Below are 26,112 nucleotides of genomic sequence, written 5' to 3'. Positions count from 1 at the left end.
TTCCCAGAATGCCGCGTTCCGGAAGTTGTTGCTTTCTAGGGGTCACTCTCGCTTCGCCTCTGTCGCTTTCTGCTCATCACCGGGAGGACGACGCAGCTGGCTGCCCAGCCCAAAGGCCCACTAGGGGATGCAGTTATGGGCGCTGTCGCCGTGGGTGAGTTCCGATCCCACTGACTCGCAGGCACCCCTGGCATGACTTTCTGCGCCCCGAGAGCCCGAGTTTCCTGCCCCGACCGCGTTCTCCTCTCGCAGGCCCTTCAGCCTAAGCACGTTACCGGCCCCGGCCGGGTACCGGGTGCTCATTGGCTTCCCACCTGTTGGTTTCGGGAGCTGGCCAGTGAGTGGTCGGCACCCGCGCCCGGCTCGACCCTGTGGACACGGAGGTCCCCCGTGGGTGTGGAGCAGTTCTTGGGAAGGGTAGGGTAGGGGGTGTAGTGGGCGCCGTGCAGCTGTGGGCATCGCCGGAGTTGGGGCCGGGATTGCGGCTCTGTCCACGTGGTAGGTAGTAGGAGAAGCAGGACCTGTCACCTAACCTGTTGAACGCCCATGGAGTTGGACAGATCTAGGCAAAACTTGAAAGCCCTGTTTAAAACCTGCTGACAGAATTTTCCAAAACGCTTCCGTTTTGTTTTTAATGGAATTGAACAGATGCGGGAAAGCTGGGAGATTAGAGAGGGAAGGGAGCTTGATTAATATGAGAGACGGCCAGACCAGCTTTGATTTAAATTTAAATTTTCTGTGGGGTCCTGCAGAGTAATTTGACTAAGACTGTAATTTTTATTTGAAGACTTGCCTGAAAAAAACTTAATACAGGTACTGATGTTTTATTACTGCTGGTACTCAGCAGTACCCTCATGACTCATTGGATATACCTTGCAGTTGTCAAATATTTATTGGAGCTCTTTCCACAGTACTGAAGTGACTTCTTACTGTCTTCTGCCTGCAGCAATTACAGTTCGTCTTTCAAGTTTTCCTTTGGCGTCTGGGCTACTACAGTACTCAATCCAGATTTGCTAGTGCTGTCTTCGCTCCTGCAGACTTCATTCTTTTCCTTATTCTTTTTAGCCGGAACTTGTTTGCTTCATTCTTATGTATCTACCCTTGCACCTTAAAATCATCCTTTATGCCTCAGGTACTATTCTCTTTTTCTCTTTCAATGCAAAAAGAATTTCTAGAGAACCAGTATGTAGTAACACTATGTTAGATCCTGTAGGCAATTCAGAATTAATGCCTAAATCCATTTCTTTCTCCTAGAACTTTAGATTACAGATTGAGAAATAATAATGCAGGGCCAGGTTAAAAATGGAAGAAGTAGCCCATTTTAGTGTGTGATGAGGAGACAAGAAAAATAGTGCATACTATAAGCTCTGGGGAAGTTCATGTGAGTGGTGTATAGAATAGAATGATTACTTCAGCCTTCTTTGAAATGGAGATTTTGGAGGATTGGCAAGAATTGGATGGGAGAAGAGGACTTACTAGCTAGAGATCAAAGGCAAGAGATGGGGGTAAGGTGTTTAATAGAATAATGAGGAGACCAACAGATTGGAATGGAAAGAGTGGTGGTCTAGTATCCAAACACCATATTTTAGTTCTGTCTCTGTCATTCTTTCCTTTTTTTTTTTTTAAGATTTGTTTGTTTATTATGCATACAAGAACTGGGGTACAGGCCAGAGGTGTGGGTGGTGAGAGGATTCATCAGAGAAATTGTGGGGAGCAGAACAGGCAGATCTACTGAAATACACCGCTGAGGGGAGCACTGGGCAAGACAGGAGAGGTCTGCTGGACCACATGTGGGTGAGTTCCCTGGCCTGCTGGGTATGGAACTCCTCCTGCAGTGGCTGGCAAGAGCTTGATAGCCCTGTGTCTTTAACCCCTGCACCACCAGGGAGACCCTGAATTTCCTTCTTTAGTGAAATGCTCTATGTAAAGAGTTATGGTGAAAATTGAATGAGTCATGTTTATTTAAAAAGCTTGAAAGATCCAAAGCACCACTTATTTACACAAATTTCAGTGGGAATTAGAATTACCAAAGCCTTCGGGGGCCAGTTTATAAAGGACCATTCGTACAAAGCTTCTGAATGTGTAATGGGCAACTGTTAAATGCTTTCAATCAAGAGACTAATGTGATCTGAAGGGTGTCATTGGAGGGTAAGTTTGGTAACTGAATGCGGCACGGCTTAGAGGGAATTGAATTGGAAGCAAGGAATTGGGTACTATTTTTTTCCCTAAAATGTACAATTTTCAATAAGATAAATTTTGTTAAATGTTATCTTTAGGACCAGAAAAGGTATACTTTTATAGATCGCCATATATTTTATGTTCATTTGTTGTCAGTTCATTTATTTTGTAAACATGGAAACTTGTTAGATTTAAATTATTCATTAGAAGGTTAATAGTTACTTGATGTGCAGTAACTATTTTTTTCCTACAGTCTTTTTTGAATTACATTTAATTACACTAACTCACTAAGAGCTTAATGAACAATACCTTTTAGTACTAGGCCAGAGCAGTGATGACAGCGAAATACCAGAATTAATTGAAAAGTGTTTGCAAAACATATGATCCAAGTCCTAGTTCCACTGATGTAATTAGATAACTATTCTCATTTTCTCTTGCGACAAAAGAGGTATTTCTAGAGAACACACACGCACAGTGAGCATCCTAGGCAAAATAGTTATTCTGGATGTGTAAGTGATTTTGACTCTGGTTATTTTAATGCATGTAAAATGCAGTTTTCAAAATGATTGCTGTTATTGAAAGTTAGAAAGACCTGTATGTACTTGCAGTACTTTTCATCTTTTCTGATTTTGAATTGTTGACTTAAAAGGTGAGGATTTGTGGACCTCCCTGGTGGCACAAGTGTTAAAGACACAGCGCTAACAAGCTATTGCCAGCCACTGCAACATGAGTTCTCTCCCTGACCGGGAGCTAGCCCACATGGCACAGCAGACCTCCTGTCTTACCCGCTGCTCCCCTCAGCAGTGTATTTCAATAGTTCTGCCTATTCTGCTCCCCACTCTGTCTCCGGTGAATCCTCTCACCCCTTGTACCTCCGGTCTACACCCCAGTTACTGTATGCATAAATAAATAAATAAATAAATAAATAAAGGAGTTGAGGATTTGATGTGCAGCTAGATTTGTTACAGTTTTCCAAACTGATCATGGCAATAATATGATAATCTAAATAGTTGAGTATGTACTTGTAATCACTTCTCAACTGATACCCATAGGGAATCCTGGTGTCAAAATGCAGAAAAGTCTATTACTTTTTGTATTTGTATTTGAAATTATTTTATAAATTTTCTTTTTTTTTTTTTTAAAGATTTACTTATTGCATACAAGAGCTGGGGTGTAGGCCAGAGGTGTGGGAGGGTGAGAGGATCCACCAGAGACAGAGTGGGTAGCAGAACAAGTGAATCCATTGAAATATACGGCTGAGGAAAGCAGCGAGAGAGACAGGAGAGGTCTGCTGCTCCATGTGGGTTAGTTCCCAGGCCAGTGATCTAACTTATCTGAAGTGGCTGCAGATAGCTTTATAATGCTGAGACTTAATCCCTTGCACCACAAGGAAGGCCCTATTTTATAATTTTCTAACTCCCCTTAGATGGCTTTCAGATTTTTAAAAAAATTTCATAGAGTAATTATTAATATAATTCATGAGACAGCAGAGCTAAGTAGGTAGTTTAGAAAGCATGGAAGTCATCTCAGATGTGAAAGTACCAACATCATCCCACATTATGTAGTGAGAAGTTGGATTCCTTATATGTAAAGTGCTGAGTCTTTTCATAACTAAGACGACCAAGGAATCACTTTTCTAAGCTATGAAAAGCAGAGGTAGTACTATCTCTTCTGTACATTTTGAGTTCTTAGTGAAAACTAGATGATGTATGTGAATGGTCTTTGTAAATTATAAAAGGTGAAAGATGTGCAAAATAACATCGAGGCTTTGTTATGTTACTATCTCCTAGAGAATATAAAATAAGTTTTTTTTTTTTTTTATCAAGCTAACTTTATCTTGTTTTCTAGATTGTTATTTTGTGTCAGTAAATAATCCATAAAGCGCCAACATGGGAAAGAAACGGACAAAGGGAAAAACTGTTCCAATTGATGATTCTCCTGAATCTTTAGGTATATTTCACCAATTGAATCTTAATGTTTATATACCTAAATGAACATATATTTTAATATGAAAAAATGGGTCAAAGTGTACATTATTGTTCTGTGATTTGCCTTTTAATGTTTATGTCTACATGTCATTTGATTGTCTTCTACATTTTTAGTGGTGTGACATTCCATTGATAAAGAGGATCATGGGTCCACATAGTATAATTTACTTAGGTAATCCTGTATTATAAATCTAGGTGATTTTTAACTTTTCTGTGTTATAAAGTGAAAGTTTTTGTAATTAAATCTCTGTACACCTAGTTATCTTTTTTAGTACACATCTCTAGAAATAGAGTCACCAAATTAAATGGATTAAATATCTTCAAGGTTCTTGGTTCTGTTGCCCACATTCCTCGCCAGATATGTTTTACTAATTTATAACCCCCACCACCTCCCAGTACGTTAATAAAATGCCTATTTTCCTGAACCTTTGTGAACACTGGTAGGTATCATTTATGAAAAGCTTTGCTGAGTTGATAGTTGAAAAGAGGTATCGTCATCTTTTTTTTAGTTTGTATTTCTTTCAGTACTTACTGAGATTCAGTAAATTTTCACAAAATAAACACAAATTTTCTTTGTATTTATAGTCTCCTGGTGCATATCATTGGGCATAACAGTAACTGTGCCTTTTGACTAGTTTCTAAACTTCCAGTGTGCCTGAAACAGCCCAAGCCCTTTGGGGTGGGTGGCAAAGCCTTTACTTAATCTGGCCTCAAGCTGGGCTTTCAGACTCAGGTGCAGCTACTCATTTTTACTGCCATTCTGAGGAGACAGCGTGTGCTTTTATACTTACACTTCCATGCCCTTTTCCTGGGATGTGGCATTTTTACATTGTTCTTTTCTCCTGAAATTATAGTTTAAACTTTGAGCTTTGAAGTGAACAACACTTGCCTCCACATTCTGGTACTTCTGTGACCATTGGACAACAAATTTTAGCTTTCTCATCTGTCTTCTAGGAGGATTATGAGGACTCAATCAGATAATATATGCGAAACATTTAGCATAGTGTCAGTTCATAGTAAATGTTTAATCAGTATCTGAAATTTTTATTACTGCTCATATCTTCTAAGATTGTATAAATGTTACCTCCCCAGTGAAACTTTTGACTTTGCCCTTCTCCTCTTATGTTGCTGTAGCTTGTTTTGGAGATTCCTATATATTTATTTGACTGCTGCCCTGCCAGAAAATAAGTTACTCAAAGAGAAGAGCTGTAACCTGGTCGATTTTAAGTTCCCTGGAGTCTATCAGAGTGTATGGGCTGCAGTGCTTGTATTGTTGACTGAATGGATGACCTTTTCTGCATACTTTTAAAGAGGGAGTAATAACCATGGCAAAAGGATCTTTAATTTAAAGGAGATGTTAAATAAGTTGAAATGAACATGGGGTAGTGGTGGTTCTATCTAGGGCTTGAAAAAGTAAAATGACAAATTTGTTTAAAATCTCTTTTTCACTAGTCACTAATAATTCAAATAGCAAATAAAAATTTAAGTTTTTAGATGGCCTAACAATTTGTTTATACAGTAAATTTATATTTTGAGGTTCTAATGAAAGATCGATTTTGAGAAGACTTGAAGGTAGCTCTGTTTTACTTTATGTATTCTTTTATTGTTTGTTTTAATAGAACCTAAGTGCACACACATTAGAAAAGGATTGGAACTAGGAAATTTGAAAAAGGCTTTAGTAAATGTGGAATGGAATATTTGCCAAGACTGTAAGACGGACAATAAAGTGAAAGATAAATCTGAAGAAGAAACAGAAGACAACCCTTCCATTTGGCTATGTCTTAAATGTGGCCACCAGGTATGCTTACATGTTGATCAGTATGGAATTTTGTAAAACTCTTTGAACTTATCTAGTTAGAAGGTGTTAACCTGAAAGCATAGTGCGGTTGACTAAGGAAGCCAGCTGAGATAAGTCATGTTCCCGGTGGGGTGGTGGGAGGTAGGGTGAGTTGAATGAGGAGACAGTGCTACAGGGCCTCTGCTGGTCCCACAGTGAACTCTAGCCTTCAGAAATGATCCCAAGGCAAGTGGCTTATACTGTCATTGCGTGTGGACTGCTTGTGAGGACAGGGACTAATCCTGCGCAAGGCTGCGTCCTTCCTTAGAGGATAATTCCTAGGTAAGGATATACTGAGCTGTGAATTGTCACAGCTGACAAGGCTGCATTCTTGGCACCTGGAAGGATGAGTACCTTGATTGTGAGGAATGGGTGGTATCTGGGTGGCACATCAACTCCCAGGGTCTGTCATGTTTCTACGGGTAAGGGCCTCTCAGTCACCCTTAGTATTAGCAAGCTAAGTTTATATGTCAGAAAAGGGGACTGCGAGGCAGTCTGTCATACATGAAGTTTCAAGATGCGACAGAGGGCAATTTAAAAAAAAATTTTTTTAAAGATCCCTCTATTAATGCATACAAGAACTGGGGTACAGGCCAAAGGTGTGGGAAGCTGAGGGGATCCACAAGAAACAGTAGGAAACAGAACAGGTATATCGATTGAAATACACTGCTGAGGGGAGCAGCAGGCGAGCTAGTAGTGGTCTGCTGTGCCATGTGGTTATCTCCCCAGCCGGGGAGCGAACTCATGCTGCAGTGGCTGCAAATAGCTTCAGAGGTTGCGCCTCAACCCCCTGCGCCACCAGGGAGGCCCTAAAATTTTTTTTGATTATCTTTTAAATTAAAATTTGGGGGGGATAATTATAGTTCACATGAATTGAATAAATCATATACAGGTAACCCTGTGCACTTTGCCCAATTTTCCCCAGTGGTAACACCTTACAAACAACATTAATACAGTCTACCAATCTTCATCACATCTCCCCAGTTTTCTCTTTCTTTTTCTCTCACTCTTCCTCTCTCTCTGTGTGTGTGTGTATGAAGTTGTATACACTTTTTGTTATTGGTGTAGATTGGTATATTCACCCCACCCATCATGAATAGTCCCATGGATCGCTGGTGTTGCCCTTTTATGACCATGCTTTTCTCCCTACTGCCATCTGCCCTTCCAGTTACTGGCCAGCAGTTATCTCTTCTCTGTTTCTAAAATTTTGTCATTTCAAAACTGTTAGGCAAATGAAATCATACAGCATACATTTTAGAATTCACTTTCTTCCTTCAACTTAATTACTAAAGGTTCATCTACACTGTATCTGCAGTTTGTTTCTTTTTACTGCTAAGTAGTCTTTCATGGTCTCGATGTACCAGACTTTACCTATTGCAGGACATTTGGGCTGATCCTATTTTTTAATGATATGACTAGAGCTATTATGGACATTTGTGTATAAGTTGGTGACTTGGGGGTAGGAAACCTGGTCATGTTCTTTTATGAATAAACCTGTGTATTTTGTAGGTGAGAATTTTCCATTACAAGTAATGGAACTCATGTGTTTTGACTACTATGTGCTAGATTTTTTAGTAATAGATTGTATTAATTTGTGCCTTTAGGATTTACAATCCAGCGGAAAAAGATTATCAATTTAACAACTTTATATATTTTTTAAAGATTTATTTATTTATACAAGCACTGGGGTACAGGCCAGAGGTGCGGGAGGGTGAGAGAATTCTCCAGAGACAGAGCAGGGAGCAGAACAGGCAGAATGACCAAAATGCACTGCTGAGGGGAGTAGCGGGCGGGACAGGAGAGGTCTGCTGCACCATGTGGGTATCTCCCTGTCTGGCCAGCAATTGAATTGGTGCTACAGAGGTTGCGGACAGCTTTACAGCGCTGAGCTCAACCCACTGCGCCACCGGGGATGCCCCAATTTAACAACTTTAAGGCAGGAAATGAGGACTGCCCCCAGGAGCTTACAACATTCTTTGTAGGGGTTTGTTCATAGGAAACATATAGTACTTTCTCATTTGGGAGGAAAAGCATAGGCCTCTAAGAAGAGGTGTCCTTTGTGCACAATCCTTAAGCATGATGGGATTTGCTCACTGGTGGTTCTTGTAAAGGAATCAAGACAAGTGGAATGCATGAACAAAGTTGTGGTATGTGAAAGCACAGAGTGAGTTTTTAACTGGCAGCTGGTCTCTGAATGGGAGCATGTGGGAGTCTACGTTGGGAATGTAGATTGTGGGCAGAGGGGGTCAGGTTTGTTGACGAAGGGTTTGAGAACAATTGCTAAATTTTTGAATTGAGTACATGAATAGATCTTTGTTTTGGAGAACACTAAGCTGAAAAAATGCGTATGTGAAGAAAGAGTTGAATAGGAGAATATTTCCAAGACTGTTCAGGAATCCAAACTAGCGGAGGTGATGCATGAAGACACGAGCAAGGTGTCGTTGGGACAGGGAGGGCAAGCTGGGGAGGAAGAGTACTTAGTGCATGGTTTTCTGGCAAACCTTACATGTCCTCGATTGCTTATTTGTATTTAAGTTTTAACAAAATCTGGACTCTAGAGTCTAACATTTTATTTTCAGAATTGTAAGACTGGCAGAATTTCTTGAGCCACTTGCTGATCTGCTATAGATTATGAACTCTTTCCTCTGTTGGTGAATTTTGTGACCTTGAGGTTCATGATTCTGACTTCAGGGCTGCGGCAGAAGTTCTCAGGAGCAGCACGCCTTGAAGCACTATCAGACACCGAGATCTGAGCCTCATTATCTGGTTCTTAGTTTGGACAACTGGAGTGTGTGGTGAGTTTCAACTCCTCTGCCCCCTGACTGGAAATTATTTGAAATTCTGGAGAGCGGAAGTATTGGAGAATGTTTAAGGAGCAAAAGAAAGCCAAACTTTTTGTATGTTTGTTTAAATACCATTACTTTCAGAAGACTAGGGAAAGCGACAGTGATGAGAAGCTTTTGCTTAGTTTTTGCACAGATGCCAAAATGGTAGCGTGTAGAAGATTGAGGAATCGTCACATTTTTTGCTTTTCTTGCCTGTGTCTTTTAAAGCATATTGCAGGTTGTTTTTAGTTTAAAAAATTGGCACACTAAGAACATATTTCAGATAAGCTAAGATAGTAAAATTTTGGCAATGAATTTGTGTGAAAATGTCAGACTGGTGTGTTTCCTGTATTTTAACATGAAAAGAGATTTTCACATTGTTTGGAGTTTTATATTTAGCCAAAATTCAGGTTAACTTTAGTGATGATAATCCAGGCTTATTAATATGGATAATCATCAAGAAAATACAGACTCTTTATTTCTTTCTCAAATAGGATAATATGGTAGCTACCTACTTTGGATTCTAGGGATTTTAAATCTGTCCCTCTCTTTTGGTTGACAGTTTGTCATTTTTCTTTTCTGATTTTTGGGACAAAGGTGTTACGAATGTGATGATGAGGTCCAGTATTGTACTTCACATCGATTGGGTCAGGTGGTTGATTATGTCAGAAAACAGGCCGGTGTTACAGCTTCAAAATCAGGTAAAAATCATTTGTTTCTTACTATGTACTGTAATGTTGGCTGATATTTAGTTTGCTGCCTGGAATCAAACAGTGATAGATAGAGGGTTTATTAGATAATCAAAGTGAGGATTCCACCTCTGGAGAAGGGACTGCTGGGAAGGTGGTGCCCAGCTCGCTGTGTCTTTGACCCTCTCCCAGATTGGGTTGGTGGGACACAGCTCGCTGTGTCTTTGACCCTCTCCCAGATTGGGTTGGTGTCATAAAATGCTGAGATAGGTGGGCTTTTCTCCAGGGCAAAAAAGGAGTTTCAGTGAGACAAGCCTGTGATAGAAACAGTTTGTTTTCACAGACATGTGTTAATTTCCCACACTGGGTTAACATGCATACCTTAGTATCTCTGGTAGGCAGTTTGTATCTGAGAAAGGCTAGAATTTAGGATATAAAAGATTTTATCTTAAGGAAATTCTTGTTTGGTTGGACTTGTTTGAGCTGCTCAGGGTGGAAAGGACTCCAGACTTTGAGAGGGTGAGTCCTAGGGCTAGATGGCAGATAGACGAGACGGTCAGGTCTCTGATCTGCTGACTAGCTTCCTTCAGCCTTGTTCTTTCCCCCCAAACTTGATTTTCCTTCACAAGATTTATTTACTGTACCACCCAGCATTACTTACAGCTGATAACATTTAGTATGATTGATGGCAGACTATGCAACTATTTTTGAGTAAGAATGTAAATCAGTGGCAATATAGATAATTAGAGGTGTTGGAATTAGAAGGGAATCTGAAAGCTAATCTTGTAGTTGTGATGACAAGTCTGGACTGAGCCCCCGGCAGTGAAGCCCTGTTCCTATGCTCTGGCACGGGGGGCTATTTAAGGTAGACCTATTTTTGACTGAATTTACTTTATTACATTTGTTTGGATGCATAATTAATTGGTTTGGCACATCATCTTTAAACCTGTTGAGAGTTTTATGGTCATAGAAGTATCTTTGGCAGAGCCAGAATTGTTTGTTCCTAAGTTCAGGATTGGCTTTTGACTCAGCGAAATTTGTTTAAGAATTTATTTCCTGTTCTTGTTTTTTAAGTAACTTATACTCTAATTTCACAAGGTAAGGTGTGCTTGTTTATGAAACAAAGCTTCTGTGTAGTAAAATCAGGAAGATTTAAACCAAAGCATAAACTGTTAATTTTCATTTGTCAGACTAATCTTACATCAGTTTTGAATCTTTTTTATTGGTTCTCCTCTCTCAATTATAACTTATATTTCCTAGAAAATGTTTAAAATCAAACAGGAAGCAAATAATGATACTTGGTAAAAATCAGAAATTCTGCTGCTCCGACCCAAGTACACATGCATTTGGTAGGCTGTATTACACCTTTTGCTAAATCTTTTTCCTTTTTTTTTTTTTTTTTTAAGCAGCAAAAGATAACGGAAACATTGAACTTGAAAATAAAAAATTAGAAAAAGAGAGTAAAAATGAACAAGAAAGAGAAAAAAAGGAAACTATGACTAAAGAAATTCCTTCCACAAATTTGACTTCCCAGATAACTGTGAGAGGACTCAGCAATTTGGGAAATACATGTTTCTTCAACGCAGTTATGCAGGTGCCACTGCTGATGTTTCCCCTTTTAAAAATCTAGTGTTTTCCTCCTAGGATGATTTTGCTCATTTGTTACTTATAGTTGTGTTTGTCCCCCTTAAGTAATTTGTTTTGATGTTTGTTATGAAAATTCAAGGGAATGTTTACTTTGCACGACACTGGGTACAATAGGGCTCAACACAGACACAACTCTGCCCACCTAGAACTTGAATTTGGTTTGGGAAAACACAGCTTAACCTCATACAGAAACAAAGACCTGGTTACTCGTAGTGGTCTTTGGGGATGAGGGAATGTGGTGGTGCTGGTGGGGAACCCTTCTCAATTAATTCATGGGCTCAGAACTGAAGTCTTTCTGAGCCACTAGAGTGGGGAGTAGGACATGTGTAACTTCTGTTTCTTGAGATAGATACACTAAAGATTGCAGTGTTGGAAGTGATTCTCTGTTTTGATAAAATAGACATTAAGAAATATTTGAATTAGTTGATTTGTGCTTAAATAATTTTCCATCCTACATTCTAGAATTTGTCACAAACACCAGTGCTCAGACAACTACTAAAAGAAGTAAAAATGTCTGGAACGATTGTAAAAATTGAACCACCTGATCTGGGACTAACAGTATGTACTTTAACATTTTCTTTTTTAATCATTATTTTTTCCCTCTGAATGTCCACCTTTTAAATTATTTTAAAGACTTGACTGCTCATTTTCAGCCTTTTTTGTTGGTTTGTTTAGGCTAACAAATTTAACATTGTTTGGTTAAGAGAAATTACAGTGGATCTTCCCATTAATTGCTATGTTATATAAGCTGTGCTCGAGTGTTTCACTTCCTTGGGGATATAGCTCATGGTTGTGAAACCCTAGGTGTGTATTATTTTAATATTATTTAAGGTGACTTTGCTGTCTACTCAAATGAGTTTTACCTTATTTACATTTTGGCTCTTTTAGTTCTTAGGGAGTAAATTCCTAATTATCTAAAACTGTAGAACTGAATTCTTCATGAAATGGTCTGTGACCAGAAAGTTTTAATATATCTTGAGATACATTTTAAGCTTTTAAATGGGACAGCTCCTTCAGGAGCACAGCAATCTAGGTTGATGGGTTACATTTTGGTAAAAGTAAATGATTCCCAGGTTTGACTGAAGAAAGTAATTTTTATTCTCATACTCAGGAACCCTTAGAAATAAACCTTGAACCACCAGGCCCCCTTACTTTAGCCATGAGCCAGTTTCTTAACGAGATGCAAGAGACCAAAAAGGGAATCGTGACTCCTAAAGAACTCTTTTCTCAGGTCTGTAAAAAGTGAGTATTGGCTTTGATTGTGCTTTCAGTGTGTCCATGAGATGCTGTACCTGAAACCTGTACTGTGTTGCGAACTAATGTTGCCTCATAACAAGAAAAAAAATGACTGTGTGTGGCGGGGGTGGGAGGGCTGGTCTTGGCACCTACCAAAAAAAAAAATAATAGCTTTAGAAACAACCCAGTTTCTATATTAAGACATGGCTTACTTCATTGGGATTAAAAAGATAAAATGAAAATGAATTTGCTCCATGGTATTGTGGAACTTAAACAGAAATTTTGAGAAACTAGAATACTCTGAGATTTGCATAGAATCCTAAGATTTCGAATACTCTTCATAATTTAGACTATTCATCATTACTTTTCTTTCTCTCTTTTTTTCCTTTGTAGAGCAGTGCGGTTTAAAGGCTATCAGGAGCAAGACAGCCAGGAGTTACTTCGCTATTTATTGGATGGGATGAGAGCAGAGGAGCACCAAGTTAGCATACTTTGTTTGTTTGTTTGTTTGTTTTTTTAAAGGTTTATTTATCCATGCATACAAGAACTGGGGTACAGGCCAGAGGTGCGGGGGTGGGGGGTGAGAGGATTCATCAGAGACAGAGCGGGGAGCAGAACAGGCAGACCAACTGAAACACACTGCTGAGGGGAGCAGCGGGCGAGGCAGGAAAGGTCTGCTGCGCCATGTGGGTAGCTCCCTGGCCAGGGATCGAACTCGTGCTGCAGTGGCTGTGGATTGCTTCATAGGTTGCGTCCTAACCCTTGTAGGGAGGCCCCAAGTTAGCATACTTTCACTAGCATTTCTTATATTCCCATCTTCATTAACTTGTCTGTCATTTGATGTGTTGGGAGTTATTAGAGCAATGAAAAACTAATTATTGAGACCACTGGATTTAAAATTTTGTTTTCTATACCTGTATTTTCACCCATTGTATGTTAGTCATTAGAATGCATGAACAGAATTAGAAATGGTTTTCCTTCTCATAATGCTGTTTTACTTGAGGTTTACAAAATCAGTGTTCTTTAAGGGGTCTATTGTACTAACCTATACCCAGAGAACCACAAACTACTGGAAAATGTTTTTTCCAAAATAATTCCCAGTGCAGTATACCCGTAGAGTCAATTCTGAGTGTTATTTAACATAACTTTATGAATTTGGGAAATGTTTTCATCTTTAAGACTCAGGGAACATCTGTTGATTTTAAAATGTTTGTAAATTGCCAGGATGAAAAGTAATGTATATGGCGGTGTGAATGTAATTCGCAATAGCAATACTATAGTGATAACAAATTATGTTTATTTTCCTTTTGTTTTATGAACAGCACTGTTGTCAGTATTTTGCATGATTTACCATATTCAGGCATCACATCCGTTCTATGAGTAGATGATTTTATCATTTTCTCACTTCAGAGCTTCTGAAGTCAGGGATTAGAGGATTTTAGTACCTGGTTACCCCAGGAATGGATCTTGACCACTGGAGTCTGTCCCTAAAACTCTCATTTATCCACTGTTTCCCAGGACATGATATTTCAGTGTTTTTTTCCAAAGGAACTGGACATATCTGATATGCTTTGGTTTGAATAGGTTAAAATTTTGAAATCATAAGCAATGCCTTTATTCAAGGATTAGTCATTGTTTTATAAGTCATTGTTTGCAATTCTTTTTAGTGCCTTGAATTAATTTTGAAATGTGATTTTAAAAATACTGGTTTTTATTCAGTAAGTTTGATCACATTCTTGATTACATGTTCTAAGGAAAACAACTAAAATTTAATCGTTTTGTATTTGTATCTATTTTATTACTCCTAGAGAGTGAGTAAAGGAATTCTTAAAGCATTTGGTAATTCTACTGAAAAATTGGATGAAGATCTAAAAAGTAAAGTTAAAGGTAATGTCTGACTATTTGAACTGAACCACTGTTATTGAATTTCTCTCTACCTTAGAGCAAACTGCTGGTGCATGTATTTTGAATCTCTAGTTACTAATATATAATTTCTTCTTTGTCACCACTGATTTAAGAAATTATTCAATACTCTGAAGGTGAATATTTTTGGAAGGTTTAATTGTGCTTGCTGGCACTCTTTGTCATAAAAATGTTTCTGTCTAAGTGTGTATACCTGTATTTTGAATAAAACATAAATTTTATGTGTTTATTAGAAAATTGGGTGACCAGGTAATAAAATTTATTTTTGGGAACATAGAAATGTAACAGGAGGATTTAAGATTTTTTATAAATTTATACATACAATAACTGGGGTATAGGCTGGCCAGAGGTGTGGGGAGTGAGAGGATTCACCAGAGACAGGGGAGTACAACAGGTGGATCTACTGAAACACACTGCTGAGGGAGCAGCGGGTGATACGGGAGAGGTCTGCTGCACCATGTGGGTTAGCTCCCTGGTTGGGACCGAACTCATGCTGCAGTGATTGGCGATAGATTGATAGTGCTGAGACTTAACCCTTTGTACCACCAAAGGCCCAACAGGAGTTTGCCTGAAACATTTTCCTAAGGATATTTGTTGTTTTATTATTTTAAATGGAATTCAGTCTTAGAGTTCTTTCCAGGCAAGTACATGTGTTCTCTCCAAACTGCTTGCAAGTGATAGTATCAAAGCTAGATGTGAGCTAGATGTCATCCAGTCTGTGCACATTTTACTGATGGAGGTGTTGATGTGTAGAAAACTGCACTGCCTGGCAACATTTACTTCCACGCACAGATCTTGAATAAGAACTTTTTTTCTTTTTTCCATGATGAGATTTTGTTAAACTGTGTTATACTTCAAGGTGGAGTCCAGGCTGCTGCTGATAGCATACATATAAAAGTCTGATAATTATGAGCAGAGAAAAACAAGTTTATGGAAGGAAATGGGAAATAAAATTTTAGGATTAGATAGCGAAGTAGTTTTATCTTATTCCAGTAATTGTGTAAGAGTAATTGATAAGCTTTTTTTCCCCAACAGATTATGAAAAGAAAAAATCAGTACCAAGTTTTGTGGACCGCATCTTTGGTGGTGAACTAACAAGTACAATTATGTGTGATGAATGCAGAACTGTAAGTAGATGTTGCACAGATTGACTTTATTCATTCATGTGGATGAGTTTATCAGTTGTTCCTTTCAAAAATGGGAACATCTAGTTTCATAATATATTCTTTGTTGAACCATCTAGATATGCCTAGTGTTTTTTTTTTTTTTTTTTTTTTTGAGATTTATTTATTTATGCGTACAAGAGCTGGGGTACAGGCTAGAGGTGCGGGAGGGTGAGAGGATTCACCAGAGACAGAGTGGGGAGCAGAACAGGCAGATCCACTGAAATACACTGCTGAGAGAAGCAGCAGGTGAGTCAGGAGAGATCTGCTGTGCCATGTTGGTCAGCTCCCTGGCCCATGTGGGTCAGCTCCTGGCTAGGGATCAAACTCTTGCTGTAGTGGCTGAGGACAGCTTCATAGTGCTGCATCTAAGCCCCTTGCAAATCTGGGAGACCCCAGATTTGCCTAGTTCTTTGTAGGAACTACTAGTAGTCATATTTTAAGTTAGTTTTTAATTAAAACCACGTTTTTCATTGAGGTCACATTAGCTTACAAGCTGTATAGATGCAAGAGTATGTTTTCTCCCCTTATCACCTGTGTCCATTCTCCATCAGCAGTGGTCAGTCAGTGTCTCCTCCCCATGGCCGTCCCTCCTTTCCTCTGGGAACCAACATTCTGTTGTCAGTCTCACAGTTTGTCTTGGTTTTCCTGTCTTTATATCCTACAAAAGAGTGAAGTCATGCATTTGTCTTTTTCCTTCTGACTTATTTCCCTCAATATCCTCCCCTCAAAGCCCATCCAGGTTGTTGCAAGTGGCAAGATTTCTACTTTTTTATTGCTTAGGATATTCCAGTATGTAAATACACCACGTATTTTTATCGTCTCATCTGCCGTTGAGCACTTGGGTTGTTCCATATCTTGGCGGTTGTGAATCGCACTGCAGTTAACAGAGAGATGCATGTGTCTCTTTACTTAGTGTTTGAAGAATTTCTTTGAAGAAGTTAGTTTAACATTTTCATTTATATCCCTACCCCAAGTCTTCAGTGTTGTGTAATTTTTCATTTAGTTTTCTTAAGACTTTATTATAATTAGTATCGCTCCTCAGTTATAATTAGTATCTCCCCCCATCAGGTGATCTAACTAGTCACTGTTTAAGGTGAATCTTTAACTTTCTTTTTTTGGTTAAGGTCTCCTTGGTTCATGAATCTTTCCTCGATTTGTCTCTGCCAGTTTTAGAAGATCAGGTAAGACTAAAGTGTTTATTTTATTCAAGTAGATTTATTTTTCTCTGTTGGATTTTATTGCCACCTTTTCTGAGTTTATACATTATTAGCCCATGGAGAAATTTTTCTTATGTGAGATAGAGGAATAACTGTTTTAGTTTTGAATAAAGAATGGGTTAATGCTTTAAAAAAAAAAAAAAAAAAAAATTTGCCCCTAGAGGCGTTGCAGATGTGGCTGCTGTGCCACATGTGTGTCATTAGGTGGCAGAGAGAAGAGAGGCTTGTCTATGTCCAACGTTCCGGCCTGTGAACCTTTGGATGACTGACAGTCTGACACTGGGAAAAAAAAAAAAGAAAAAAAAAACTAAACTAAACTGGTGTATCTAGAATCCTTTTTCTTTTAACTTCTTTCCCCCTCTAGTTTTACTCAGAATTGACTAAAATTCTTTATACTTAATTAGTTCGATTGGTTTACATATGCAGACGTATTTTCTTTGTATTAAAAATCATTGTTTTTATTATTTGAGACTAACCACAAATTCCTTGCAATTTAAGTTTATAATGTTAAGTAGAGAGTATTTCAGTTTTAAGACGTATTAATTTGGCTCCTTTCAGGTAGTTATGGGATAAAAGAGAACATATTATCAATATTGTATAAATCATTACTCAATGTGAATTAGGGACCCCACTTAGTGTTTAAAGTTTCACTAAACTTTATTTTTTTCCCCAAACTTATTTAACTGCAAAAAAAAAAAAAAAGGAATAAAAAAGTTTACCTGTTCTGTGACATGTAAATCACTTAAGAACAGAAAGTACATTTAGAAGTGGATGTGATTGCAGTGTGATACAACATATCTAATTAAATTCACTGTTCTATTACACATCCGTGTCAAGTTGCCTTTTTCAGTTTTATTTGTGTATTTTTGTATATACCTATTTTCTCCATAAGTAAGGATGGCTTTATTTGTTTTGAAATGAATGAATTTTGTCCTGGATATATTTCCAAATATTCTAGAAAAGAAATCTTGTGTAAAATAGCAGTAGAAACATGTTTATAAAACAGGAGCTCTGTTTTCACCGGATAGTAGTTGTAAAGTTTTATTTCTGACCCATATTCTCTCCATATCTAAAGAGTGGCAAAAAAAGTATAAATGACAAAAATCTGAAAAAGACAATGGAGGATGACGAAAGAGACAGCGAAGATGAAAAAGATAATGACAGTTACATAAAAAAGAGAAATGATATGCCTTCAGGAACAAGTAAGCACTTACAGAAAAAAGCAAAGAAACAAGCCAAAAAGCAAGCCAAGGTGGGTAACTTGGAAGAAAACCATACTTTTCTTGTTTTATATTTTAAACTGTGGAGTTTGGAGTCTAAATGATATTGGTAGATGTGTCTGTTTATACAGTGATGTCATTGGACAGTTACTGAATTAGCTCATTTGGTATTGTCTGTGGGGGAATTTCTTTGAGTGTATAGGAAGAAAAAGGTTGTGCTTGTTTCAAATTTAATATTGTATTACTTGTGACAAATTCCAAGAAGTTTAAATTGATTTTTAATAATTCCTTGAGTTTGTCAATACAATGACATTCAAAAATTCAAAGAAATACAAAGGTATATACCTTTTGTCACCCTCTCACCCCTCTCCTTTTATGCCACAGATAACATCACTATCGTTCATTTCTTTCTTTTTTCTTTTTTTAAAGATTTATTTATGCATACAAGAACTAGGGTACAGGCCAGAGGTGTGGGTGGGGAATAGAATACAGAGACAGAGTGGGGAATAGAATAGGCAGAATGACCAAAACACACTGCTGAGGGGAGCAGCAGGCGAGCCAGGAGAGGTCCGCTGCACCATGTGGGTAGCATCCTGTCAGGGTATCAAACTCGTGCTGCAATGGCTGCGGACAGCCCCAGAGGTAGCGTCTTAACACCTTGAGCCACTGGGGAGACCCACTGTCATTCATTTCTTATGTGTCCTTTTGGAGTTTCTTTTGGAAAATACAATGAAATGCAAATATTCAGTTTTGTTTTTCTCTCCTTTTAAAACATATACACACTGTTACGGACTTTGTTTTTTGTTTCTACTTAGATTCTTGGAGATCTTTCCATTTCAGGAGCCAGAGCTTTAGTTTTTATCAGCTATATGTTTTATAGATGTATCACAATTCATTTCACCATTTCTCTATTGATTTAGGTTTTTTCTAGTCTTTTACTGTAGTGACTGGTGGATCCTATTCCTATAGAAATATCAATTGTAGGGTGAATTTTGAGGAGTTACATGTGCTGTTTTGCAAATATCACTGAATTGCCCTCCACACAAGTTGTGCCAGTTATATTCCCACCAAGAACATATGGACTTTTTCCTCCTGGTCCTTGACAGCAGTGCATTATCAAACTTCTGGAAAGCTTGATAGATGGAAAATGTTATATCAGTGCACTTTTATTTTCTACTTATTTTTATATAAGTGGAGTTATGTTTTCATGTTTATGAGCCACTTGTATTTCCTTTTCTTTGATTCACTGACACATTTTCCCTTTCCCCATTTTTCTTTCGTGTGTAAATATATCTCCACCATGAGCACATCAGAAAATGTGTCCTATGTACTGCCATTCTGCTCTCACTTTACAGGTGAGCCTCACAGACAGTGTTCTTTTACAGAAAACCCAAATGCCAGCCCCTTGAGTCTTTAGGGATCCTAGTAACAGATTATCTTCATGCACTCCCTTTTGGTTGTTTTTTGGTGCTTAGACATAGGCTACAAATGGTAAAGAAGGTGTTTGGAGTAGGGAAAGGCCTTCCTTGTCCTCCATACGTGTGGCTTCCTTGCTTTCTTTCTAACTTTGAACCATTTGTTTACTGGAATGTTCTCCCCCATTCCTCTGCCCAAAGCAGTCCTGTGCTTGTGCATCCTTGAGTTTTAGGTTTGTTTTTATTTCCTCTGTGAAACTCTGATAATTATGACTAATGAGAACACATCCCTTCCCGATTGGTGTGTGGGCAGTGTGTGATACCCAGCTGCTTGGGTTTAGCAGTCTAATTACTCTGTTGCTTGCTTTAGCTCCCAGACCATGTGTTATCTATTTTTGTTAACTGCATTGTGACAGTTCTTGATGATTGATGATGGTTTATTCCTACTTCCAATTAAAGAATTTTTCTTCAAGATTTGATCCCTAAGAGTAAAGCAACTTTTTGCATCAGAATTCTGGGAGTGAGTTCTACCTTATTATTTATTTTTGATTGATAAGTGAGAAAACCTGATGTATGTATATGCTCTTTCTCTTTCGGTAGTAAAAGAAAATATTTTATTCTTTGTACACAGAACCAACGCAGGCAACAAAAAATGCAAGGAAAAGCACTTCATTTAAATGATATCTGTACCATTGCTCATGCTGAAGATGACGACTGTGAGGCTGAACTGTCACTTCAGGAAGAAGTGGGTATTAAATCCAACCATATTTCACAAGAGGAAGTTATACATAAGGAGTATTGTGTTAATCAAAAAGACTTGAATGATCAAGAAAAAATGATAGAAAGTGTAACTGACAATCAAAAATCCACAGAGGAAGAAGATATAAAAAATGGTAACATGGAGAATGATGCAGAGGTTTTGTCATCTTCTCCCACAGAACGTGCTAGGAACTTAAATGGTGCCTACCTGAAGGAAGGGAGCGATGGAGAACTGGACATTTCTAGTGGTTTCCAAAACCTTAACTTGAATGCTGCTCTTCAACCTGAAGAAATAAATATTGAGATTGTGAATGACAGTCATACTCCTGGAACCAAGGTTTATGAAGTTGTAAACGAAGACCCAGAAACTGCTTTCTGTACCCTTGCAAACAGGGAAGCTTTCAACACCGATGAATGTTCAATCCAGCATTGTTTGTATCAGTTCACCCGAAATGAGAAACTTCGAGATGCAAATCAATTGCTTTGTGAAGTCTGTACCCGGAGACAGTGTAATGGACCAAAGGCAAATATGAAAGGTATTTAGATTCTCTTGAAGAAAGTAAAATTTGTGTTGCATGCACATTTTGCACGACATAGGTGGAGAACTTCCATTTTATTTGTGTCAGAATTTGGATGGCATCCTTAAGTTCCATCTTCTCTGTAAATATTTTCATGGAGGAGTGGAAGATGCAGAACATTTTTTGAAGTGACTAGTACTCTTTAGCATCCCAACAGCAGTTAAAGTGGGACACTTGGTTCTCAACCTTTCATCTGTAGGTGAAGCATCCCACTGCGATGTTATCACAGAGAGTACCTCTTTCTTTGTACCCGTAGTTTCCTGGTAGCATTTGTGATGACTTTCATCTCCTTTGCACTCGGGAGGCCACACTCAGTATACTTCCGTGCCAGAGACTGGGAGGACTTTGCTTTCTTACAGTTTCTGATGGAACAGAAACATCGTGATTCTTTCCTCCCTTTTTGAGTTTGGGTAATTTGACTAAGGAGGGATTGTGGATGGGATTCCTAAAAAGGCTTCTAGCTCTTTTAGGAAATAAAAGTCAACTTTTTTTTTTTTTTTTTTTTGGTAGCAATTCTATTGCTTTTAGAATAGGCATCAGCAAACTGTAGTTCACAGGCCCAATCTGACCTGCCATCTGCTACTGTGTGTTTGCTGAGCTAAACTATTTTTTTAATAGTTGAACAGTTGAAACTGTTGAACAATTGAAAATAATTTGATGGTAGAAAACACTAATTTTGTACCCCAATTAATGTTATCTTTTCAAAAACAATTTCATTTACCTCTTCATAGAATGCAATTGTATTCTGCTATGATGATCTTGATTTCCATCAGTAAAAATTTATTTCGTATATAAATATCTACAAAATATCCCTGATTTTTACCTCTTGGTTCCCAAATCCTAAGGTATTTACTGTCTTGGTTCTTTTCAGAAAGTTTGCTGATCCTTGTTGCTCTAGATGTATGAAATGAATTTATAGCAAATTTGAATACAAGTCTAAAATGATATTCATAGTGTTAAAATTTCTTTCTTTAGGTGAAAAGAAACATGTTTACACCAATGCCAAAAAGCAGATGCTAATTTCTCTTGCTCCTCCTGTTCTCACTCTTCATTTAAAGAGATTTCAGCAGGTACCACCCTGGTTTATTACCCAGAATTTCTTTTAAAGACCTAATTTTTTGTTAGTGTCTCAACATACTATTGTGTTTCTTTGGTTATTTCTTAATTTTAACATCAAAAAAGTAGAAAAGAAAAAAGTATGGGTAAAGACAAATTTACATCTTTTTTCCATCTTATGGGAGAAATTTGGATATAATCCTTCCTGGTTTTATTAGAACTCCTGTTTACTACTTAGAGCTCACACTTAGGGAGTTTAGTGATTTTTTTGGTCCGGTTTGTGTTTAATCTCTTATTTTTACTAACCCTTGATTAAAAAGACATTTGTACTTTGGATTTTCATCATTTTGGTGACCCCCATCTTTTCTGGAAGGCTTTTGTTATAAGCAGCACACATTTCAAATTCAGTTCCAGATTCCCAAAGTGCTTGTAGAATGTTGCCTTCTGTGTTTAGTTGAGTCTCTATAAATAACTTACTCAGTATGGTTCAGCGTGAGGCCACGCTGTGTACTCATAGGAGATATTTTGCTCTTGCTGAGTTTTAAGTACTCACAACCCCTGGTCTAATCTGGCTCTGGTGGGTGGCTGAAGCAGAAACCCAAAGAGGGTGTGTGTGTTGTGTGCGCTTAGCAAAACCAAAATATCTTAAATGAATTAGCAGTCAGGAAGAATAGTGTCTTCTATGAAGACTGAGCTAGAGCTGTATGGTGTTCTTCTGGGCATGGAGTGGGTGTAAGGTTTACTTAATAGGTGCAGCTTTTCAAGGAAAAGAACTCAGTCTGTTACCCCTCTTTCTTTTTTTAAGGCTGGTTTTAACCTACGCAAAGTGAACAAACACATAAAATTTCCGGAAATCTTAGATTTGGCTCCTTTTTGTACCCTTAAATGTAAGGTAGGTGAATTTGATCTTTCTGGGAAAATCTTTTAAAGGGAAATCAGCCAAATAGTCCTACCAATAACTACCTAAGTGTGAAGTTGATATGCTTAGAGTAGGTCTTTTGTTCTTTTTAGAATTTCAAGCTCTGTGCAGAATCATTTTGTTCATTCAGCATTTTTTGAACCCATGTTATGACAGAGGTTGTCTGGGGAGCTGAGTACATAAAACTAAAGGTGAATCAGGTATATGAATGGATAATACTAAGTTGATATGGTTGACTGTTAAAGAGTGATGTTCACTGAACAGGGATGATGTGCATTTAGCCCAGTGCTGGTGGTTCAGAGAAGGCTCTGTGAAGTAGACCATGTCTAGCCAATTCTTAAAGGAGTAGAAGTTAGTATGATAAATCAAGAGGCAACACATTTTCAAAGTAGAGGGAAGAACAGAAGCAAAAGAAGAGCAGTTTAAAGTGGCATGGTAGATGCTAAGGACTGGCAGTATAAGCAGTTCTAGAATTTATAGTGCAGGATCTAGGGAACACGGAAAGATGAAGCCAGAGAGGTGAGATAGACGTGAGGTTTTTAGCAGGTTCTCATGGTGAGGAGTTTGGGTTTTAATAGATACGCAGTAGTGAGCCAATGAAGAGTCGGAAGCAATGGAGTGACATGGCCAGATCTTCAGGTACCTTGCCGAAGCATGGAGGCTAGATTTTAGGGAGGAAAAGACTAGAAGCAGGAAAACCAGTTTGGAGATTATTGAACTGGTTGAGTGACCAGATAAGGGCTTAAACTTGGGAGGAAGACAGGGAGACAAAGAATATTTCGGAAGGCAGAATTAACCAGAATTTTGATCAGTTATCTCTAGGAGAAAAAGATTGTTAGGCTGAAGAACGTAGGTGAGATGAGAGTTGGAAAAATGGGAGAATCGTGATGCAGGCCTGGAAAGTTAGTGAGTTTTGAAGCCAAACAGTGCTGAGTGATGACCAATTCCAAAAACAGTTTGGTTGGCTGAAATGGAATGGCACTGAAACTCTTACGAGGCTCATTGATGAACAGTGAAATTCCTGAAGCTGGTAAGCTTTGCGATGAAGAAGTGTTAAGTTCTTCAGTGAATGAAGGACAGAGAGAGTTATGAAGGGTTATTGAGAGCAGTGATGTTCACTCAGCAGGACTTTGTAAGAGAACATCATGGAGTAGTTTTCTGAAAGCGGCCCCAGCTTGGAGAATGACAGCCTGTTTGCCCTCCAGCATATGGGATCTGAGCCAAATAACCACCTCACCCTAGATGGGGAAGTTGAATGTGTTTCATGTGGAATCCCTAGGGGCAGGCATTTAAAAAGTAAGAGGTGATTTTTGGCACAATCTAAATGCTATCCTCTTGTTAAAGGCCTACACTTTGGGCAGGAACTAGGATAGTTTTGTTTGTTTAAGATTGATTTATTTGTAGAAGAACTGGGGTGTAGGCCAGAGGTGCAGGAGGTGAGAGAATTCACCAGAGACAAGAGTGGGGAGCGGAACAGATGGATCTACTGACATACACTGCAAGACAGGTCTGCTGAGCCATATGTGGGTTAGCTCCCTGGCTAGGTACCAAACTCAGGCCCTAGCAGTGATACTTAACCCCTAAGCCACCAGGGAGGCCCTGAACTAGGATAGTTATTGAGGTATTTTGGAATTATCTGGTCCCAAGACTCTCTAAAGAAACGGGCAGTTCAGTTAAAGTAGCTGTGCCGGGGAACTGCCGTAACAACAAGGGAACTGCCGTAACAAGTGGACTGTGTTTATGGTTTTTTGAAGCACTGCCACGGCCGCTCTCTAATGAAAACTGACTCTGGTGGCTGAGAAAAAGGTCACGAGAAAATAGTGAAGTTCAGACTCAGGAATGATTTCTCAATTCTCAAAAGTAAAGGTTAGATGGACACTTTGTGTAGTTTAAAATTGTCTTGCCAACAACTGTATAAATGGAATTAAAACTCACTTTTAATTCTATTTTTAAAGAACGTAGCTGAAGAAAATACAAGGGTGCTCTATTCCTTATATGGAGTGGTTGAGCACAGCGGCACGATGAGGTCAGGGCACTACACTGCCTACGCCAAGGCAAGGGCTGCCAACAGTCATCTTTCTAACCTTGTCCTCCACGGCAATATTCCACAAGGTAAGATGGCTTGGGAAATTCTGGGGTTCAGCAGACATGGCAAACCAAAACTAATGATGTTTTCCTTTTGTGTTTTACATTTCCTCTTGACAGACTTTGAAATGGAGTCAACCAAAGGGCAATGGTTTCACATCAGTGACACACATGTGCAAGCTGTGCCTACAACTAAAGTACTAAACTCACAAGCATACCTCCTCTTTTATGAGCGAATACTGTAACAGTGTCCAGCAGTGGAAACTGTGGCTTTTTTAATGGCTATAATAATAATAAAGAAGTAAAGACTAACTGCAAAATCATGTTCACTTAAAATTAAATACATGCTAGAAGAAACCATGTTTATTAAAATACTGAAGGGAAAACATCTAAAAATTTACAGTGATTTTGTGTTGTCATAGTGGTTTTTATTCTTGTTTCCAGCTTCTGGAAAGAATTTTGAATTAAGACCTCTGTGCTGAATGCTTGGGTGGTGGGGTGCAACACACCAATAAATTGACTTACCCCCAAAACTTGTTTTATTACTTAAAAGATCTCAAGTTACAGTGACTTACCCAAGCAGGTATCATTTTTAAATGCTTCTGATGAAACTTCACAATTGTGAAGTTTATTAAAAGAATGTTCATTTTGTGAGTATAGATGTATTGACAGCAGTATGTGATTAGGAGACACATTTATCTGTGTCTGATCCCAGTGTATGCAAAAGCTGGGGGGTAACCCAGCTGTACACTTGCTTCCTTGCAAGTGTTAACTGACCCAAGGTAGATACTCCTGGGCCACTAAGTAACTTGTTACAAGACCCCTCATTCAGATATTGGAGTTGCACTTGGCAGCCTTAAGGATCCCAAAACCTGTCTATAAACTTCCTCTCAGATACTCTATTAGGGTATCTTTGATGTAAATGAACCCTTCTTGCTATACAGTGAGAGGTTATCACTCTAACACTTAAGTTTAGACTAGTTGACCATATTGTTTCCAAAAGTCCTTTGAAATACCACAAAGAGTATAAAATTTCAAAGTGTTGTTCAAGGACTTGCTATCACCAATACATATGTCCCAGAAAAATAACTTATTACAGTGTCCTTTTATTTTTTAAATACTCTGCTTATGAAAATGAAAAATAGGATTTGCTTTATGAAAACTGATTTCCTTTATACATCTGGAGATGTTTCCGGTTGTATCACAAACACCTTTGAACTTTGCTACTACAATGTATTTTAAGTCAGCCATTCAGATCTTATCACTTGGAACATACCACCTTGAATGTTAGGGTATCCAGAGCCTTGAGAAACCCACTTTGAAAATCTAGTTGTGGGGTTGACTTGACTTTCTGTGATGGATGATAGTAAATAT

General features: G+C 38.4%; 1 protein-coding gene and 1 non-coding gene across 6 annotated transcripts; both read left to right on the top strand.

Moving 5' to 3' along the window:
• Position 1: 1 nt before the first annotated feature.
• Positions 2-25,265, top strand: USP16 (ubiquitin specific peptidase 16). 5 transcript variants are annotated; one of them, XM_054700341.1, is made up of 19 exons: positions 2-154; positions 947-1,132; positions 4,027-4,128; positions 5,786-5,964; positions 8,695-8,798; positions 9,426-9,529; positions 10,924-11,111; positions 11,627-11,722; positions 12,276-12,406; positions 12,794-12,881; positions 14,209-14,287; positions 15,359-15,450; positions 16,614-16,670; positions 17,782-17,958; positions 19,973-20,636; positions 21,654-21,748; positions 22,540-22,626; positions 24,609-24,765; positions 24,859-25,265. In XM_054700341.1, the coding sequence occupies exons 3-19, from the start codon at positions 4,068-4,070 to the stop codon at positions 24,981-24,983; spliced, it is 2,484 nt and encodes an 827-aa protein (XP_054556316.1). In that variant the 5' UTR covers positions 2-154; positions 947-1,132; positions 4,027-4,067; the 3' UTR covers positions 24,984-25,265. The 5 variants fall into 5 exon arrangements, with proteins under 5 accessions (XP_054556316.1, XP_054556317.1, XP_037380950.1 ...); XM_054700342.1 differs by lacking the exon at positions 947-1,132 and having other exon boundaries at positions 10,927-11,111; XM_037525053.2 differs by lacking the exon at positions 947-1,132.
• On the top strand, positions 16,857-16,987 carry LOC119258355 (small nucleolar RNA SNORA17). Its single transcript, XR_005128219.1, has one exon. It is a non-coding gene; the product is annotated as a small nucleolar RNA SNORA17 (small nucleolar RNA).
• Positions 25,266-26,112: the final 847 nt, after the last annotated feature.

The sequence above is a fragment of the Talpa occidentalis genome, unplaced genomic scaffold (assembly GCF_014898055.3).
Source record: "Talpa occidentalis isolate TD23 unplaced genomic scaffold, MPIMG_talOcc4v2.1 talOcc4.4, whole genome shotgun sequence".
Lineage (NCBI taxonomy): Eukaryota > Metazoa > Chordata > Mammalia > Eulipotyphla > Talpidae > Talpa > Talpa occidentalis.
The sequence above is the reverse complement of the archived record's forward strand: the minus strand, read 5'-3'. Positions and strand labels throughout refer to the sequence as shown.

What these genes read in the sequence shown, in the direction of transcription:
- USP16 (XM_037525053.2), top strand. Translation starts at nt 4,068, where the DNA reads ATGGGAAAGAAACGGACAAAGGGAAAAACTGTTCCAATTGATGATTCT. An exon ending in TTTTCTCAGGTCTGTAAAAA is followed by an intron (nt 12,407 to 12,793) that starts GTGAGTATTGGC and finishes TTTCCTTTGTAG; the next exon opens with AGCAGTGCGGTTTAAAGGCT. An exon ending in TGTGTGATGAATGCAGAACT is followed by an intron (nt 15,451 to 16,613) that starts GTAAGTAGATGT and finishes TTTTTGGTTAAG; the next exon opens with GTCTCCTTGGTTCATGAATC.